This window comes from Drosophila mojavensis, unplaced genomic scaffold, assembly GCF_018153725.1.
Source record: "Drosophila mojavensis isolate 15081-1352.22 unplaced genomic scaffold, ASM1815372v1 contig_74, whole genome shotgun sequence".
Classification (NCBI taxonomy): Eukaryota; Metazoa; Arthropoda; class Insecta; order Diptera; family Drosophilidae; genus Drosophila; species Drosophila mojavensis.
The window spans coordinates 26,617,165-26,638,967 of record NW_025318899.1 but is presented as its reverse complement, the minus strand read 5'-3'; the positions used below and the strand labels follow the sequence as shown (position 1 = coordinate 26,638,967).

Genomic DNA, 21,803 nt, shown 5'->3' with positions numbered 1-21,803 from the left:
TTCTTTATATGCAGATTTGACGAGTCCAGTTCAGATAAAGAGATTTTAGATTTATTACTTGAGAAGAAACGATATGATAAACGATTACTGCCACCTGTGAATGGTAAGAGAGACTTTTAATATTTTTCAATTAAAAATAAAAATCAATGTTCTATATGTATACGGTCGCTATCGCAGAGTGTTCCATTGTAGACTGAAAGTGAGAAAAATCAATTTAAGCAATGTGCAATGTGGACACGACGTACATAGCAAATCAAAAGGCTGCCAAAGGGTAACTGTGCAATATACAAGGTGTCCAAAAGGAGATGACAGATGCGTCGGTCCGGTCGAAGGTCGAGTTTAAGTCAACTATAGTCAACTCTTTGGTCTTTATGAACCAGTGCCCGAAAATCTTTGTTTCCTTTGAAAAGTCATAAAATTACTTTAAAAACATTATAAACAATTTAGAATTTTATTCGCGAGGCTTAAACAATTTTAAATGAATTTTTAAAACCTTTAAATTGTTTTAACCAAACCCTTTCAAATTACCGATGGAAATATCGATAGTATTGACGGTTTTTTCCATCGCTGCAATATCCATCGAGTGGTGCCACCATCGATGAATTCCCAGCTCTATTGTGAGGTGCAGACTACATCGCAAAAGAAGAATCCAAGTGGTGAGCAATATTTCTCTAACAGGACATAATACTCCTAAGCCCAAATAGATTAGTGAATTCACAACAGAGCTAAATGAGTTCGCCGATTAAGCAAGGGGCTAGAAAAGCATTATAGCAGGAGATTGCCTTCACTAGGTCGGCCTCTAGCTAACTATATGTAGTTACGTATCACGACATCGTAGCATAGCTTCAGTGCCGACTGGGATCCCGAACCATGCGCTAATGCCCCTAAGAACGAGCAATCAAACTCTTTCATATAGTCTGGAAACTTCTGTCGCACCATTTGTTGGTCCTGGCGTAGCTTAGTGAGTCAGCGACATCCTGTCCCAACAGGTATCTCCTTGCTTTTGACCAAATGGCACGCCTCTGCCCCAAGTCCATAATTTCTTGTATCCATATATAGCAGCCACTTTCTCTGGGCCCTCCATGATTTTGTGACCCAGATATTTCATCTCTTTCTTAAAGAAATCGCCGTTTGTAAGTGTTGACCCTCGTATTGGCTACTTGCAGTCGCCGGAACACCTCTCGCAGGTTGTCTATATGCTCCTGACGCGTATTGTCAATGACGATGATGTCGTCCAGGTAGGGGAAGGCATGCGTCAGCATTTAATCTGATCCAGTGCTCTCTGAAATGTAGCCAGTGCTGAATGGAGTCCAAACGGCATCACCTTTCATGGTACAGCCCCTTTCCAGGCGCCATGAATGCCGTCAGTGGTCGCTGGCCTTTTCCATAGGTATCTACAAATACCTATCCTTCAGATGTAAGCTGCTGATGTAGCTTGCCTCTCGCAGCTGGTCCAGAATGTGATGCACCCGTTGTTCAGCTGCTGAAAATCCATGCATAGCCACCACTCTTCTTGCGGACCATGATAATCGGCGCGCTATGTGGGCTCGATGCAACCTTTGGCTAACAGCTCATCCACTTGCAGCAGCCAGAAATTCCAGCCCAGCACCAGATCGTGGCATATGGATTTGCTGACTCCCCAGACTAATCCTCATCTCCAGCTGCGCGTCAACCTGAGTGCAGCTGCGTATGTGCCGCCGAGTAGCATGGACCATGTCCACTCCTCGGAGCCTGATCTCCGTGTCGATCTTGGGTTTTTGCTGAGTGGAATCAATGGCCACGATCGCCGTCAACAGGCCGGCAACAAGCAGCAGTTAGCACTCCAATGCGCCCGTACTGTCAGCAGAATTCCAGCGCCTTGTTGCGGCACGCAAAAGCGCTGGCTGGATTTGGTATGTGTGTCCCTGGCGCAGGAGAAGGCTTCACTTCGTCGACCATTCGCCTCCAATATCGTCCATGGCCATCATGAGCGTCCGGCCAGTCGGTGGCTGCTTCCGCAATCTCTCCCGCTCCTTCTCCAACTCCTTGAACTCCTCTGCCAGATGCATGAACTCCACCAGACTCCTGAATTGATACGGACGGGCGTAGGCACTCAGATCGGGCAGGCTGTTGTTGTAAATTAGCGTCAACTCACGGGCTGCTCCATATAGATTTTGACAGCGCTTGACGTCATCTTCCAGATTTTCCAGGTAGCCTCTGGGCAAGAAGAACTTCTGGAAGCTACGCACAAACGTCGCCCACGCCGTCCAGAGCTGGTTTTTGGCCACGTAATATTTCAAGGGTATGCCTTTCAGCAGTTCTGGCAGCCGACCAGCCCAGGAACTCCAAACGCTTTGTGATGCCTTCGAAGCGGAAGCTCCACTCCACTTGCTTGGCCACCTTTGGATATTCTTTGGCTGTGCTGCCCTCGTGTCATTATTTCAGGCTGCGAGCTGGACGTAGCTCTCATCTCACGTCGTCCTCCACGACGGTCTCATCCCTGAGTGAGGCACGGCGACCATGCAGCTAAGCGATCCTCAGAGAGTAAGGAATGCTTCCTTCATTCTGCTCAACCCACTCTCCCAACTGCCGCATCACGTACAGTGTGCCTGAGAAGCTCACTGTCGTCCCCGTAATGTAGCACGAACTTTATGAAACTTTCATATCATGATTATAACAATAATGTGCGTACACAAGTCTCTAGTATTTGAAATACGCCTTTAACAAAGGTGATGGTGAGGGGTTAATTAAGGGGTGGGCGGTAAATTTTGATAAAAATCGAAATTTTATAAAATGCATATAAGTATACATAAAAAATTTGGAGAAATTTAAAGCAAAACTTGATATGTGCGTGCTATACACAGACCCAGGACTTTCAAGTCTCTAGCTCTTATATCTTCTGAGATCGACGCGTTCAAACATACGGACAGACGGACGGACGGACAGACGGGCCAACAAGCTGAGTCAATTTAGCCTTGTCCGTCTGTCTGTCCGTCCGTATGTATTGTGAAGTATCACGTTTTTCAGGGTCGGATTACGCCCCAGTATTACAATAGTTTTAAGCCCCTGTCTTAGAATTAAGAGAAATCATGAAGATATAAATTAAGCTAAGTAGATATACCCTTCGCATTCATATAGTGTAGAGTAGTAATAGGACGACGCAACAACAGACGGACGCAACGACAACACGGGCGAGAACAGAGAACAACTGAGGAAGTCTAACGGCGCTCAGCTAGCGCACAGTCTGCATGGCAACAGCAGCACTAACAACGACGAGTAACGAAACGGCGCGGCATCGGACAATATTAATGACAAACGGACAGCAACAGAAAGCGATGCATAAAAATCAAAACGGCAACCGAATACAGTCTACACCACGCAACTAACAATGCACACAAATCATCATAGAACCAACAACAACAACAACGGCAAGCAATAGCGCAGCCGCGGACAGCGACAACGGATAGTGACAGAAGCAATATCCCACGATGATTTTTCGGTTATCCCAAAACTATATTTTAAATACCCCGTGGCCGATATTTACAAAATATCCTACGACGGTATTCCAAATATCCTCCGACGAATTCTCGTGGTGTTGTGTAACGTCCCACGCCGATATTTACAAAATGTCCCACGACGATTGGAGTATCCTCCCATGCTGTTGAAACCAAATCCTGTAGTGATAGCAGCCCGGTAACTGTGATTATCCTGCGACGATGTGTATCCTTGGTGATTATTAGATATCCTGCGATGATGCTTTTGAAATATCCCACGATGACGCTCTGGAACGTTGCCCTGTGAACTATAAATTATCCCACGTTGATGCCCTGGAACGATAAGGTGCCCTGTGATGCGGCTATACACCTGCGAAATATTTCACGACGATGCACTGTAGCGATGAGATATCCTGCGAAGATGTGTGGCAACTGTGCACTATCCCACGATGATACATTGTAGCTCTAAAATATGCGCGGTCGATGTGTACCCGTCGATAGCTGGTAGACAAGCGCTCGATGTCCCACGAAGAATTGCTACGCTTAGCCAGTCTTGTTGTGCCCATCTCTCTCGTGCCTCGTATCTACGATGCCGCCGACACCCGAGTTCGACTTCGGCTACTCAGTCCGATCTTGTCTCGGTCCATTACTGACTCTCACCTAACAGTGCCGTTATCGGAAATTTTTCTTTGCTATGTGTTCTCCTACGAATTGTGCCGCTTCGTGGTTGCTACTGTACCATTTTGACATTTTCGGCGGCCATTTTGCATTCTAGAAGTTTCTGCGGCTTCGTTATTTTATATGATTCACATGCTACCTGGTTTTCCCCAAGGTCTATATGGTGCCTTGTATGGTTCTTTCCACGGGGCTTTAATCGCAGAAAGAAACCACTCTCATTAATCCCGAGTCCCTGCTCGTGCGCCACTTGTAAAGAAGTTATTCTACGGCCGGGGTACAACTCTCAGTCACCCCAGGGTCGTTTACAAGAATTTTTATAAATTTCGAGATCGGGATATGAGAGCGGATAGCGGGCCGAAAAGGCCGAACTATCCGTGATTGGGGCACGAAAATACAGGGAAATAACTGCAGCTACAATAGGAAGGCCTGGAACGCTGTATCCCAGCTCTGACGTATAACGCTCAGAAGCGGCGTATACTGCGACTGAATATCTAGGGCACGATGACCCAGCTTCGAGGCTAGCCACGTGGATCGCCTCCTCGGCCCAGCTCTGACGTATAATGCTCACGTTCACGATACCACGCAATACAACCAAATTCTGGACGCGCAGCTAAACTGCCCGTTGCTGCAATTCGGCTCAGCCAAATTACGCAACTCCTGCTGAGCTGCGGTGAGACACCTGTGACGAAAAGCGCCCCCCTGCCTAGCACACAGCCAAGCTGACCATCGCCACGATTCAACTCTGGTGTATAACGCTCAGATTTGAATCATGCGATCAGTGCTGTGGGCTGTGGCGAGACACTTGTATCCCAGAGAGCCAATCTCGAGGGCAGAATAGCCTGCGGCCGCCCAGAACCAGCTCTGGCGCTCAGAGTCTTATGTGGTGGCCACCGTGCACTCAACCTCGAAACTGGCAACTCTGGCCCACTTCGCGATATTTCACAGTCACTTGAAATTTTCTTCGATTAAGCCTTTATTTCGTTCACTTCACTAATAATAAACTAGCTTAACACTCCTCATTGTACCGGCACTCGCCCTCACTAAGAAAAGATAACACGTGTCCTATGAAAATTGGTCGGCCATCATGTCGAAGTCGTTGTGTCCGGTACGTCCGTTCGTTTCCAGAGTCCAAGGATAAGTCCCTCGAACTCTAATTTTGCGCTTCGCTCTGCTCTGCTAAGTGCATTTGTGTGCGTTTTGCTGCGCAAGAACTTTTGATTCTAAGCCATGCGCTCTTAGCTCTGCGCGCTCTCTTTGCTTCGGCGTCGCTGCGCTGCCCTGCGCAAATTGAGAGTCGCTGTTAGATCTCCAGCGTTGCTTCTGTCATTATATATATATTCTTGATCAGGGCGACGAGCTAAGTCGATTTAGCCCTGTCCGTCTGTCCGTCCGTCTGTCCGTATGTTTGAACGCGTCGATCTCAGAAGATATAAGAGCTAGAGACTTGAAAGTCCTAGGTCCGTGTATAGCACGCACATATCGAGTTTTGCTTTAAATATCGATAATTTGCCCCGTTATTTTGTTATCGATTAAAGACGTTATCGAAAACCAGTAATAAATTTATATCTCCTATATCTTTAAAGCTAGAGTCTCCAAATTGTTTATGCTTTATATTATGCTATTATTATTTATTTATGCTTATATGCATATCGACGATCTATTTAAATCCACAGTCAAGGTAGACTCTTCGGGAATATTGCCCTCCATTACACCTCTAAAATTGTGCAGCGAGTCTCAGCGGAGCTTCTTGTTGGGTTCTCTTCACAAGCTTAAGTGACGCGCTTTTCACATTCATCGTCCAACACAACCCTGAGCCACGCTCGATATCAGCACTGACCAAAGAACACATAGATGAGACATGTAGAACAAACTTTTTCACCACCGAAAAAATGTGCATGAGGGACTACTCACCTTCGTAGTTGCTCGGCTCCGTCTCTTACGACTCGAGCAGTGAAAATACAACACTACAAAGTCAGTTCGTTGCAAGCGCTCAAACGAAATGGTCCCATTCTTATATGAAGCAAGGCTATTCGCTATTTGTCCTACTCTCTCTCTCACTCTATCTCTCTCTTTGGTCTCTCAAATCACCGAACTTAGCAGCGCACAAAAATTGAATTTTGTTCGTGATGATCCCAGCTCTTTCCCTTTGATGTGAAGGGTATACCTAATCATAAAAGCGTTTGTCACGCTCATGCAAACAAAATGTAAGCGTTTCGATGGTTATTCGTGGGAAGGGTATGACAGCGTTGATACTCATGGAAATGCTTTCGCGACGAGTGTGCACACAATGCTTGCAGTCTCTGGAAACATGAGCATTAGTGGCCTGTGTGCGTAACTCTTGCTGCTTATAGTAATTTTAAAGCCCAGCATTTTCATTTGGTCGATTTTGTGCTCACAAACATACATACATACATGTATATACATATGTATATGTATATACATTTGCATATGGGTATGTATGTATGGAATGGGAAGATAATTCTCTCTCGATTTAATAGTTTGTAAATTATGTATGGTTTGCATTGTAAAGTGACTGTCAAATAAAAAAAAGTTTGTTCTACATGTCTCATCTATGTGTTCTTTGGTCAGTGATATCAGTCAGCATTTACTGACGTCTCACCATTTTAGTGTTGCATTATCCCAATCTGATCCTACATAGAACAACACTGCTCACTCAACAGAACCTTATGAGTACTGGCGCGTATTTTCAAAATACTGTACGCTATCAATTTACCTCCGACACGGCCAACCTGACAATCTACACGCCCACGTGTAGGCAACGGTCTCGTGTATACTCATTTTACTAATTCCAAACTTTAGTAAAACAAACAATATTCATTAAACATTCTTCACAAGTATTTCGTCTCAATTCATGCTTTCAATTCACATAACCGTTTCTCAACATAACATTCCAGTTTCATTAACATTGTCTTTTCAGTACATTTCTTTTACATCCCAATTTCATAAACACAGTCTTTTCAATAATTTTCTTTTACATTCTAATTTCATTAACATTGTCTTTTCAGTACATTTATACTACATTCTTATTCTTGTTAATCGGTCATTTCTTGTTATGTTTACGTCTCGAGAATCCTAGGCAAGGTACCACCACGACGGCATCTATCCCCGTCTCCACACAGTCACTCTTACTGTGTCACTACAGTATGTTTCAACTGTTTCACTACAGTCCTTCCACTGTATTTACTCAACCAGACGGCATCTATCCCCCGTCTCTACAGTCTGTTTCAACTGTTTCCATACGGTGTTTCACCCGTTTCCATACGGTCTGTTTCACCCGCTTCTTCAGATGAACTCATTTCATCTCCGTCGATATCCAGCTCGCTTGGTACTTGCCCCTCAGGCATTCTTCGTAAACTGTCATGTGAGTATTTGTACAGTCGTTTATTTGTCAGAGATCTCAGCTTATATCTATCACCTTCTAAAACTTCTATGATTACAAAAGGTCCACGAAACTTTGGATCTAACTTTGTTTGTATACGTTCGTTGTTTTTAATTAGAACATAATCTCCTATACAAAACTTCACAATCTTGGCTTTCCGTTTATCAAAATTAACTTTGTCAATTTGGGCTGCTTTCTCTATATTCTTTATCGCTTGTGCTCTTATCTCTGCGACATTAACTTGAGGCTCATTTTCACTAATGGGAACTAAACCCAACGGTCTGGCACTCTTACCAATTAAGAGCTCTAACGGACTTGACTTTGTTATTCTGTTAACTGTACCATTTAGTGCCAATTGCACCTCTCCCAAAACATCTTGCCATACTCGATCACTAGCCTCAACGACTGTTAGTAAATTTTTCAAAGTGCTCATCACTCTTTCGACCTGCCCATTGGCCCGACTGGTTCCTGTAGCTATCAAATGGAGATGGATTTTCTGAGAAGCACAAAATTCAGCAAATTTCACACCTGTAAAGCATCTACCTTGATCAGCTATTATTCGAGTGGGTACTCCGAATAGCGCAATTGAAGATTTTAATGCGTTGATACAGCCATTAGCGTCAAGCTTAAATGTGTGATGCAGATACACATATTTAGTAAATCCATCAATTTGTACTATTATATACTCTTTGCGATCGTTTTTGCCACTCAGCTTCCCAGTAATGTCTACATGCAATGTATGCCAAGGTATGCTCACTTTAGGAATTTGGTTTAATTCGGCTTGAACCTTTCCTGAAGTCGATTTTGTAACTCTACAAGTGATACAGTTCGCTACGAATTTTCTGACATACTTTGTCATTCCCTTAAACCAATAGTGCTCGTATACCTTATTCAAGGTCTTTTCCCAACCGAGATGGAATATTGATTCGTGAACTTGATTTATTACCGACCAACGAAACGATCGCGGGATCACTGGTAAACTACGAGACTTACCATTGCGTTGAATCTTCCTATACAAAACTTGAGCTCTAATTTCATACGTGAATGATAAATCATTCAAAAGCTCACCTTCAATCAATTTGCGAATTATACCTGAAATATTAGGGTCGCGTTGCTGTTCAGCTTGAATTCAGCTTTCGGACACAGTCATAATTTCTACACGTTTTTCTTGGACTTTATTTTGTGACTTTTCTTTCTTGTTGGGCAGGGGATTCCTAGAGAGAAAATCTACGTGGGCCACACGCTTCCCTTCCCGATACTGTATATCGAAGTCGAAGGATTGTAAAAATTCCCACCATCGATATACCCTTGGTGTTAATTCAATTTTTGTTCTCGACGCCTTTAGGCAATTACAATCTGTAAATAGAACGAATTTAACTCCAAGCAAATAATGTCTAAAGTGCTTTACTGCATTAACTACTGCTAGAGTTTCTAACTCATAACACTGACCAAACAACACATAGACTAGACATGTAGAGCAACGTTTTTCCACGCCGCAGAATCTGTGTAGCAGGTCCCGGCCAACTTCGTATTCGCTCGGCTTGGTATTGGCTGGCTCGGGTAATGAAAGATAGCACGACGAAATCAGTGCGCTCTAAGCACGCAAACGAAATGGTCATGTATGCGCTTTGCGTTTTTTGTCTTACTCTCCCTCTCTCTCTCTCTAACTCTCTCTCTCTCTCTGTGGGCTCTCAAATCATGAAGCTCAGCAGCGCACAAAAATTGAAATTTCTTCGCGACGGTCCCAGCTCTTTCCTTTTGAGTAAAGAGTATACCGAAATCTTAAAATCGTTTGCGACATTCATGCAAACAAAATGTTAGCGTTTCGATATATATTTATGGGAAGGGTATGAATGCGTTGAGGCGCATAAAGAATATGATCTCGCGACGGGCATGCACACACACACTTGTAGTCCCTTGCCACATACATGTATGAGCATTTGTGACCTGCGTGCGTTACTCTTGCTGCTTGTAGCAATTTTAAAGCCCAGCATTTGCATTTGGTCGGTCTTACGGACTGTCATAACCACTTTAAACAGATGTACTATGTATGAACATACATACATATGTACATAATTACATTTATATATTATTTTTGCTAATCATGTTTATAAATGTGTTTATATCCGTAAATAATTATATATAATTAAAATTATTTTATACACATTTTTAACCGAAACAAGTAAGAAGGCTCCAGTCGAGACTGCTCGACTAGGAGATACCCTGAACCCTCCAAGCTGATATTCTAATCAGTCTGGACTTCTTTTATGCACACATACATACACATGCACTAATAAGCACGCGCTCTGCTGACTGCGCAGTTAGCAGCGACTGCGCTTGGGCTGCGCTGCAATGTGGGCAATATTATGAGAATTTATTTGTTGAATAATTTCTTTTGTAGACATACGATCTTAATGAAACTTTCAGAGCGTAATCATATGGTTAAAATATGTGTACATTCCAAAGCACAAGTCTCTAGTACTTGAAATGCGTTTTTTACAAATTGGGGGAGAAGGGGGCGTGGTATCCAAAATCTGTAAAGTACAAAATCTTTGTATCCATTAACTTTATATACAACGCAAATTTGAAGTCTCCAGGTCTAAAAGTGTTCAAACTAGGCTGAAAAAACAAGTCGATTTTTCGATTATTCTCGATAAAAAAGTTATCGGACGAGTTATCGAAAAAATAAAGCAAACTTGTACTGCCTATGGTATACACGAGTATGCATGCCAAATTTCAGCTTTCTAGCTCTTATATCTTCTGAGATTCTTTTGCTCATACGGACGGACGGACGGACGGACGGACGGACGGACGGACGGACAGACGGACAGGGCTATATCGACTCAGCTCGTCGTGCTGATCAAGAATATATATACTTTATGGGGTCTGCGATGATTCCTTCTGCCTGTTACATACTTTTCACAAAACCATTATACCCTGATTTCCCATTTTCAATGGGTTCAGGGTATAAAAATTATCGTAAAATACTACTAACTTTATTAAATGCTTTGCAATATATGAAATACACATTTCATATTATACTCAAGCTTTACTCATTATTGTCAAAAATTTCTAATTAAGTCATAATGGCCCATTTGATAGTCACCCTACGATTTAAATCATACAAAATTTACAATCTACTAAATCCGGAGACAATTAGCTTGCCATCCCATACAAGCATACACATACACAAATGTATGTATGCATGTGCTCACTTCACAAGGCAGACCAACGGCAAATTTTGGGCTGATAATAGACGAAAATACTGAGAAAGAATTGAGTTTCGCGACGCACGCACACAAAAGCACATACACGTAGCAAGGATGTAAATGTGTGTGTGCATGCTCGTCGCGAAAATGTATTCTTTCTGTGCAGAATAGGCTGTGCAAATTGTAAAGCCCAAAATTTGCCGTTGGTCTGACTTGTGACGTGAGCACATGCATACATACATTTGTGTATGTGTATGCTTGTATGGGATGGCAAGCTAATTGTCTCCGGATTTAGTAGTTTGTACATTTTGTATGATTTGAATCGTAGGGTGACTATCAAATGGGCCATTATGACTTAATTAGAAATTTTTGACAATAATGAGTAAAGCTTGAGTATAATATGTAATGTGTATTTCATATATTGCAAAGCATTTAATAAAGTTAGTAGTATTTTACGATAATTTTTTCGGTTAAAAATGTGTATAAAATAATTTTAATTATATATAATTATTTACGGATATAAACACATTTATAAACATGATTAGCAAAAATAATATATAAATGTAATTATGTACATATGTATGTATGTTCATACATAGTACATCTGTTTAAAGTGGTTATGACAGTCCGTAAGACCGACCAAATGCAAATGCTGGGCTTAAAAATTGCTACAAGCAGCAAGAGTAACGCACGCAGGTCACAAATGCTCATACATGTATGTGGCAAGGGACTACAAGAGTGTGTGTGCATGCCCGTCGCGAGATCATATTCTTTATGCGCCTCAACGCATTCATACCCTTCCCATAAATATATATCGAAACGCTAACATTTTGTTTGCATGAATGTCGCAAACGATTTTAAGATTTCGGTATACTCTTTACTCAAAAGGAAAGAGCTGGGACCGTCGCGAAGAAATTTCAATTTTTGTGCGCTGCTGAGCTTCATGATTTGAGAGCCCACAGAGAGAGAGAGAGTTAGAGAGAGAGAGAGGGAGAGTAAGACAAAAAACGCAAAGCGCATACATGACCATTTCGTTTGCGTGCTTAGAGCGCACTGATTTCGTCGTGCTATCTTTCATTACCCGAGCCAGCCAATACCAAGCCGAGCGAATACGAAGTTGGCCGGGACCTGCTACACAGATTTTGCGGCGTGGAAAAACGTTGCTCTACATGTCTAGTCTATGTGTTGTTTGGTCAGTGCTCATAAGACGAGTATTTAGATTCACATGTAGTTGTTGTCTTACTATGATACTCTATGATATATGGTTTATTTTCTATTCTATGTAAGAGTATCGCTCCATACCCGATTGAACTTGTATCAGTATGCAGTTCCACTGGGTATTTTGGGTCAAATATCATTAGCACTGGTTTGTTAGTAAGAATCGCAACAGTTTGTTTGCGAATTAATTCATGCTCCTTTTCCCAGCTAAAGCTAGTTTTATCACAAGTCAGTGAATAAAGGGGCTTCATTATCTGAGAGAAACCTGGCACAATTGCCGAAAGTACGAAGCTAAACCAATAAATTGTCTCAAACTTGTTATTGCTTAGGGGGTGGCAATTCACTCAATGCCTCAATTTTACGTAAGTTAGGACGAATTTCACCTGGTTGTACTTCATATCCAAGATATTGAACCGAGTCTTTTAAAAATGAACATTTTTCACCATTAAATGAAAAGCCAGCATTATACAAAACATTCAAAACCGTTTCTAATCTCGCAAAAGCATCCTTCTTCGTTGGGGCAACAATTATTATATCGTCCATGTAAACAATTACATAAGTATAGGCCAAGTCGCCTATCGCTTTCATTACCGCTCTCTGAAATACCGACGGTGCGTTCTTTAACCCAAATGGCATGGCCGTAAACTCAAACTGCCCATCAGGGGTGACAAATGCCGTGTATTCAATGGAATTTTTATGTAACTGCACCTGATAGTATCCTCTCAGTCTGCCTATTTGATCAGAAATTAATGGAAGTGGAAACTTATCGGCCACCGTATTCGCATTCAATTCTCTATAATCAACACAGAGCCTGACTGAACCATTTTGCCTTTTTTACCAAAAGTGCTTGACTAGCAAACGGCGAACTACTAGGTCTGATTACCTTATGCTCTAACAGCTCCTGAACTTTACCTCGAAGTAATTCTCGTTCATTAGGGCTAAATCAATAAGGTCGTCTTTGTACAGTCTTGGTTGGTTCAATTAATCGGATAGACATCTCTCCTGTGTTTACACGAGTACAAGGTGTTCCTTGAATAAACTGTTTTCTATACTTTTTCAATAACTTAAGCAATTGATCTTTCTCTTCTCCACATAAATCTGTGCATACATTTTCAAAATGATATTCATAGGCTTTTACAGAACAAATGTTAACTGTTTTGTCTTTTACAAATTCGACACCTGCACATGATACTATGCTATATATCCTTGGGCTAATATCTCGCGACCTAATACATGAAACACTATTTCAATACAATTTCCATTAATCATTATGTTGCTTGTTATCTGAATCGTACAAATAATACTGGTGTTACCAATACCGCTTAGTGATACGACATTGTTTGTTCTTTTACTGGTCAACCTCTGTGATAGACACAATTTAACTAAAGAGCACTCTGAGCTCGAGTCAAAAATGATCTGATACTTCTCACCTCGATGTTGCATCATTGTTTTTGGCTCATCGACAACACACAGTTCCACTCTCTTATGTACTCGAGACTCTGCATCTCTTCCTGACGAATTCCTCGGACATTGTGTAGAAATGTGTCCCACCTCGTGACAGCGATAACACGTGACTGTTTTAGTACGCTGCGACGACGGTCGCTCAGCTCGAAGGTTTTCTCCCGATGGCGATTGTTTTTTTACTCTGCATTCTGCCTTCTTATGTCCAAGTTTCCCGCATGAGTGACATTTAACTTCAAATATCTTGGGGCGCTTGCTCGAAGATTCCTCCTCCGTGAAATTAAATCGTTTTCTTTCGTACGAAAACACTTGTAACTCGGACTGCAAATCCCGTCTGTTACGAATGTTTCCAGTGTAGGCAATGCGTTGCAACCTGTGGTAATGATTTGCCAAATGACCAAGCACAACAGACGTAGCTATTTCCTCGGTATCCATGTCTCGCCATTTAGACAATAGTGTTGTAATTTTTCGACTGGCATACACGGCAAGACACTCGCCAGCATTTGGACGACTATTCAGTATATTTAAAATAGATGCCGCTGGCGTCTCAACACTTTGATACGTTTGCTCAAACAGTTGTCTGAACTGAGGCCAAGTAATGCCTGGATAACAAATCTGCGATAACCACTGAGACGCGCTTCCATCCAAGCATTTTGTTAGCCCCACAATTAATTTGCTCCCAGACAAAGGTTTTTCACTGAATATGATGTCTACGGTAGCACACCACTGTTTTACATCGGCTCCGGCAACATCTGAATTGAATTTTGGCAAGACAATTCCGCCATTTTGTAACGGTTGTTTAGATGACGCTTGCAGACTTTTTGCAAGTTCCAGAAAATTCTGATTTTGTTGCTCTAACAAAATACGAAATTGATCATCAGCCACTGTAGGTCGAGAGTTTGATCCCACTTCTGATATCGACGATCTATTTAAATCCTCAGTCAAGGTAGACTCTTCGTGAATATTGCCCTCCATTGCACCACTAAAATTGTGCAGCGAGTCTCAGCGGTGCTTCTTGTTGGGCTCTCTTCACAAGCTTAAGTGACGCGCTTTTCACATTCATCGTCCAACACAACCCTGAGCCACGCTCGATATCAGCACTAACCAGAGAACACATAGACATTTGCATCCTTGCTACGTGTATGCGCTTTTGTGTGCGTGCGTCGCGAAACTCAATTCTTTCTCAATATTTTCGTCTATTATCAGCCCAAAATTTGCCGTTGGTCTGCCTTGTGAAGTAAGCACGTGAGCATATAGAGAGAGAGAGAGAGAGAGAGCATAAAGAGAGGGAGAGAGTGAGTAAGGGAATAAGAGCGCATAGCCGTGCTTCATTTAGTAATGCGTGCATTTCGTGGCAGCAGTCGCAGCACACTGATTTTGTCTTGCCTTATTTTCAATGCTTGAGCCTCAAGAGACTGAGCCGAGCAAATACGAAGATGTGTAGTCTCCTCAGCGCATTTTTTCGTCGGTGAAAAAATTTGTTCTAGATGTCTAGTCTATGTGTTCTCTGGTTAGTGATATCAGTCAGCATTTACTGACGTCACACCATTTTAGTGTTGCATTATCCCAATCTGATCCTACATAGAACAACACTGCTCACTCAACAGAACCTTATGAGTACTGGCGCGTATTTTCAAAATACTGTACGCTATCAATTTACCTCCGACATGTATTTTATACAATTTCGGTTTTTATCAAAATTTATCCCCCACCCCTGAATTACTCCTCACCGACACCTTTGTAAAAGGCGTATTTCAAATACTAGGGACTTGTGCTTTGGCAAATACATGCATAACCATGTTATAATCATAATCTAAAAGTTTCATGAAGATAGTCGAACCACAAGAAAAGTTATTAAACAATTAATTTCCCATAGTAAGCCACCACTGCAGCCAATGCGTGTTTATGTGAGCGTGCGTATCTCTGTGTGTGTTTGTATATATGTGTCTGTGTGCGTGATTCTTTTGTAAGCAGAACGACGCGAAAAATGATTGAAATAGCTATTGCTCGGAGGGTTCAGGCGATCTCGTAATCGAGCCGTCTCGACTAGAGCTTTTTATACTCATTCACGAAAGTGAATTATTATACTCATTCATTTAGTATATTGGTTTTGTGCAATGTCCGTCTGTCCGTATGAACGCAATCTAATTCGGCGCTATTGAAGCTAGAGACTTGAAATTTGGAACACATACTCGTGTATATCTCCGATTTATAAAGTGTTAAAATATGGCGCGAATTAAACGGAAAATGGGTGGGCGACCCAGTTGCCAGAATGTTGCAATTCGCTTGTAGAATACTATTGACTAATGTTCCGCCGCGAAGGCAGGATCTGGCGTTGCCCCACCACTGACTTTTCGCATTCCAGTCACCACCGACTATAAAAGTGTCACCCAGAGATATAAGCAGGTTGTTGAAATCTTGTCCAGACCAATTGATTTGCGGCGGGCAGTATATGGCAACGATGTTGATGTGTTTGCCGTTTTGCAGGCTGACTGAAACTTCAACAGATTGATGCGAGTCACTTGATGTACAACGCATAGCATAATGGCATATATTTTGTTTAATTATGAAACCTGCACCTCCTCTGCGCCTGTTTGAAGGGTGGTTTGCTAAATAAACAATATAGCCATTGCAATGCTATACACTAGCATTATGTCTATATCGTGCTTGACGAGATACAGATGGAGCTCATTAAGCTTTTTCTTGACACCGGCAGCATTCCAAAAAGATATCTTGATGTTGTTGACACGTTGAGTTACAGCAGGCTGCAGTGCAGCGCTGCGTCTACTGGCATTTGGGGAAGTGGGTACATTGTTAGACATTTGAACGCTCATTGGGACCAAATTTGGCCAACAGGCAGGCCGTGAGGGTGGTCATCATCTCAATGAGCCTGTCAATTTTGGCCTCTAATCTAAAGCTAACTTGCACTGGCATACTTGGCACATTCGCATTCATTGGCTGCTCGAAACGTTGAAAATGAACACCCCCACTAACAGGATGCGCACTCCCATCTAAAGGTTGCTGATGCCTACGGCGCGTACTTAGACTACGGCTACGTTTTGGCTGCGGCGGCCGCTGCGCGCTTGCCTGCCTAGGCAAACGGACTTGTTGCTGCTGCTGTTGTTGTTGTTGCTGTTGCGAAAGTTGTTGTTGTTGCTGGTTAAGTTTGGTGGCTCTTTGCCTCGACTGACGCTGTTTGCTGCTAATAGCTGCCGGTCGGAAAGGCTGAGCAAATTGTAAACCCGCCCGAAGGGCAGCCGAATAACTGGGTCCAGCACTAACAGTTTGCGGTCGTGACTGAGGGGGGGCTATTTGGCACATTTGCTCGATTGCTCTGAGCAGCTGCAGTGGGAGCAGGCTTGTCTAAACTGTTTATGACCTTTGCTAGCTGCGTGGCACTTTCATTTTCGCGTCTTTTGCACGCTTCTTTATAAGAAGGGCAGCCTTTGTAGCTCGCGGCATGTGGGCCGGAGCAATTGGCACACTTAGCGCCGCACTTGACGCAGGGGCGACGGCAGTAATTTTTTGTGTGCCCGAACTTATGGCACCTATGGCATTGAGCAACTTCGCTTGACTTATATGACCTCTCGATTTTGACCCGCTGATTGCCAATGGCATTAACTAGCAATAAATCAGCGTTGTTTGCACTGGCGACCCACTCAACCTCGAAAAGATCAAGCGGCTCCTTAGAAAAGCAAGATTTAATGCCTCTTAAGAAGCGAACTTGGTGCCCTAATTTGGTCAATTGCTCACGAATATACTGGTCCGGAGTGGAATGATGTAAATGACGGATTATGGCTCTATAGCCGCGCTCGCATTTCAATTGAAATGTGTAGTTTTTAATTAGATTCTCATCTAAGTACTTTACCAATTCGCGGTGCGTAGCGATGTCCTTGCACTGCACTCTGATGCCATGGTTTGCAGCGGGTTTGGTGGTGTATTTCTCCTGGCCGATAGCATCATCCAGGCGAATTAAAAGCGGCATTATGTCCGTGACATTTGCCAAAAACAGCGGAGCAGGCTTCGCGTTGAGTTGCGCATGGCTTGCTCCAGTTGCGGTGGCAGCGGCAGCAGCAGTAACAGCGGCAGCATTGGGCGGCATAGCTTGCACATTTGCAGCAGTGCGAACTTTATTAACGAGGCCAGTTGCCTCTTGCTGTGTGTCCTCAGTCCTGGGAGCCTGCGCAGAGTCGTCTAATTGCAGGCAGTCCTCATCGCTGCCATCCAGATCGATTGCGTCCAGCTGCGCACTCTTCTTTTTTGGGCTGTCACCTTTTTCTGAAGTTCTTTTCGCTGCTCTTTCATTAACAAGTGCCAGCGCACCTTTTTTAAGCTCCTCTGTTGCTTTAAAATAATCAGCAACCGAAGATTGCGAGGCAGATAAAATTTTCGTTTTTAATAGCTGAGCCACAGCTCGAGAAGTTGATGGTTGTGCCGTAACCACACTTTTCTTCACTGGCACTTTCGATGGCGTGGGCGCAAGCGCTAGTGGCTGCGAGTCGATTAATAATTCGACTTCCACGTCCATATCCTCTTCACCGTCATCTGCAGTATAGCCCCTAGGCATTGCAGCAATTTAATTTGCAAAAATTAATTGCAAAAACACCGATTTTCTGTTGGTATGTCCACAAGGGAACACACAATAATGATCCCCATCCCTTCCTATCTCATTCATGAACAGCTGACCTGCAGCTGCATGACGAGGGGAAGAGGGTACGGATATACTTTAATATTAGTCGAAACTTAACATAGAATGATTCAATTTAAATAGCCATAAGTGCACAAAAATAACAGTGCAGCTTAATGTTACAAAATACTTATAAAAGAGCAATTTAAAGATAATACAAATTAACAATAAATTGCTTGAGTAACTGATTAACGACTAAATAGATAAGTAAGATTTAAGTTTAACAATAGTAAAAGATGGCATTAATTAATATAATTAAATTATTTCATTAATAAGCATCTACAAGATGCACAGAGAAAAATAGCCCAAAGTGGCCAATTGGAATAAAAGAGAAAAGTCGAGACAAAGTCTGGTCATTTTCTCAAATATGGGCTTCAGCTAAATTTAGCTTAAATTACAAAAAGGTAAAACAGCTGATTGGAAATTGCATTAAATGCAAATTTTATGTCTGATCCCTATGTGATCTAAATAGGACCCTATAGGTAGCAAGTGGTGATGGTGGTGGCAGTGGCCGCGGTATTGGCGCAATACACTCGAAAACCGGTAGTCGTTGCGGCTGGTGGGCTGCTGCTTGTGCAGCTTCGTTGTGTTGCTGAACCTCCCGTCGGCGAAGGAATCGCTCCCTACTTTCAGCTATTTCGTCGGCCTCCCGTTGTAGTAGTCGCTGGGTGCGTAGAGCAATGTCATTGGCCAAATGCGTGTTTACGACACTCGTGTATCTTGCCAATGTTATCCGCTGTGGGATGAACGGGTCATAGTCTAGCCCTAACCCTAGTAACGACCGTAGTGACATGTTGTGAGAAGCGCAGTTTCGTATCTAGAGTAACACCCAAATATGAATGAAAAGTGCCATTTTCAATAGTTTCGTTGCCAATGCGAATAGCCTGATATGGCGCTATAACTCTAAGCGTATGCATGATATGCATAGTCTTGTTAGCATTAATAGTAATGCACCACTTGCTCGCCCATTCAGCCAAACTATCCATATACGCTTGTTGCTGATTGAGCGCATCTGCTTGACGAGAGTCTGCCGAAAGAACAATGACGTCATCAGCATAAGTAGTAATCAAAATCCCACGTAGGCGAGTTGGCCTTGGTATGTCGCTGGTGTATATGTTATACAAGATAGGCCCGAGCAAGCTACCTTGTGGCACACCAGCGTGAATCTGTTTGATTCCTGAGCGACAGCCACCGTGACACTCAACAATAAAGGTGCGATCTGCTAGATAGCAACAGAGGATGCGATAGAGAGCAATAGCATCTTGAGTTTATATTTCAAGCCTGTATGCCACACTCGATCAAAGGCTTCTTTTATGTCCATATAGACAGCAGAGCAGTAATTATGGTCATCAAACGCTTTAATAATGAATTGGGTGACTCGACCCAGTTGCTGTTCAGCTGAATGCGCCTTGCGGAATCCAAACTGGTGGCTGGGAATCGCATTTATAAGAGTATCTTGCTCCAGCATACGGCTCAAAATCAGATACTCGAGTATCTTTGAGAGGCCAGATAAGAGACTTATTGGCCTGTATGATGGGACGTGTTGCGTAGGTTTGCCAGGCTTATGCACCATCTTCACCAGAGCTAGCTTCCAGCTCGAGGGGAAATGACTCAGTCTTAGTGAGTTGTTGCAAATGAGCACAAGATATGAGACTGAGACGAAATGAGACTGAAGCAGTCAAAGATGGCTGGCTAATTTGAGCCTCGATCTCAGCCAGAACACTGGGCGGCGTAGTCACGATTGGCTGAAAACGCTGCTCAAGACTTGCAGCAAACGTTTCGGCCTTCTCGGCAGTTGTCTTGCACCAGACGTTTTGCGCATTAGAGCCATTGCCGCTGGAGGACTTCAATAGCGGTAGATTTGGGGCAGGCTGCCGCTTGATCTCGTTGGTCAGCCGCCAGAGCTTCTGCATACTATATCTATCAGTTGGATCGATAGATCTAAATAGCTCATCCTCATACTTCTGCCTAGCATATATGAGCTCTTTGCGTATGCGATTCGACAGCCTGTTGCAGAGCATCTTAAGCATCGGATTGCGATTTCGAGTGAGATAGCGCTTGACTTGCTTATGGGCCTCGATAAGTTGCAGAGTCTGTCTATTTACATAGAATCTAGTCCTCATAATCTTGCGTGGGTGCTGTGCATTCGCATAGTTTGCGGCATAACATATATATAACAATAATGCATTTTCCGATATGCCAGAAATCATATTAATTGAAGAGCTAGAAAGCTGAAATTCGGAATATACATCCGCATCGACCCCTCAAGATCACGAACTATGGCGGATATATTACTTGAAACAGGTTTTCAAAGAGAAACCACGAAAGTTTTACACGAATGGAATTATGTCTCTAGTGAAAAATGGCAAAAGGTGGTCGACCAAAATGGTGCATATTTGATTTAATAAAGTTTATTATAAATATTTAAAAAAAATGAGTTGAAGTTTCATTACAAATACGAAAAGACTTTTTAGACTACCCAATGGCAAATCGGATAAAACTTTATCTCCAAGAGTTTTACGGCTAGGGCGCTGAAATTTTGCAAAAATTATATGACTTTGCCCATTAAGGGCGTGGCAAATCGGAACTGAAAATATAGTGATTTTTTAAATTCTGCTATATTGGACACTATTGATGCCAGAGACCTCAAATTTTATATATATACTCGGGCTAATCACCCAAGACCAAAAAGTTTTGTCGGCCCACAGGGGGCGTGGAAAACCGCAAAAGTTTATATCTCCTAAAGTGTATTAGCTAAAAACTTCAAATTTAGATAATTTAGATATCAGTAAACTGCTCTATCGATGGCAAATCGATAAATACCCTGTAATATTCACATTTTTTGAGGGTACGCATTCAAACTTTGCAGTTAGGGTACCGTTACCGTTCTAAGAACTGACTAAAAATGAGGTGTCTACGCCCAGTAGGGGCGTGACAAACAGAGAAAATCTGCTACAGTATTAGAGCGAAATAAAAAATTGCTGATGGGATGTGAATGATTATTCCGCAGCCGTCAACGCCCGACTGCAACGTTCTTACTTGTTTACTTGTTGAGTTTATAAATGGAACAGCCAAATGTAATTTGTGCCTTAAAAACAAGTGGCTAACACATCAGATATGGCGTCGCATATTAGAAAGAAATTATATAATTTTCCCAATTACAATTAGTAAAAGAGCGTCATGTCATTTGTTTTGGCAAAACATATGTGCTGCATGAATTCCAGAAAAAAGGTGTTCGAGTAGATTATAGGGAAACAGAAAAAGTAAGAGAGAATAACGTAAAAATAGCGAGTATCATATGTATATATTTATTTATATATTTATTTAAAGATATTGAAAAACTAGAGTCAACTAAAATTAAAATAGCCTATAAAAAGTACAACACATTATAAAAATAGTATCACCAGCCCGATGGGGGTATTTCATTTGCCAGTCCGGCCAGCTTCACAACCAAATGTGGTCAGTGATACTATTGAAACTATGAAAAGACAGTGTTAAAATGGAAAAATTAAAATTAGATATTAAAAGAGCTTAACTATAGTTAATATAATAAAAATTATAATAAATCTTAAGGTAAAAGTATTAGTAAAGAACAAGTAAGAAGGCTCCAGTCGAGACTGCTCGACTAGGAGATACCCTGAACCCTCCAAGCTGATATTCTAATCATTCTGCACTTC

The 21,803-nt window shown here is 42.4% G+C and overlaps 1 protein-coding gene across 34 annotated transcripts in view; it reads left to right on the top strand.

Moving 5' to 3' along the window:
• The window catches only part of LOC6583656 (glutamate-gated chloride channel), a 112,100-nt gene that overhangs the window by 26,342 nt on the left and 63,955 nt on the right, over positions 1-21,803 (top strand). For all 34 annotated transcript variants that reach the window (XM_032731875.2, XM_032731858.2, XM_032731860.2 and 31 more), the window contains one exon: positions 15-103. In XM_032731875.2, the coding sequence (XP_032587766.1) occupies positions 15-103 (89 nt within the window). The remainder of the gene's footprint in view (positions 1-14; positions 104-21,803) is intronic.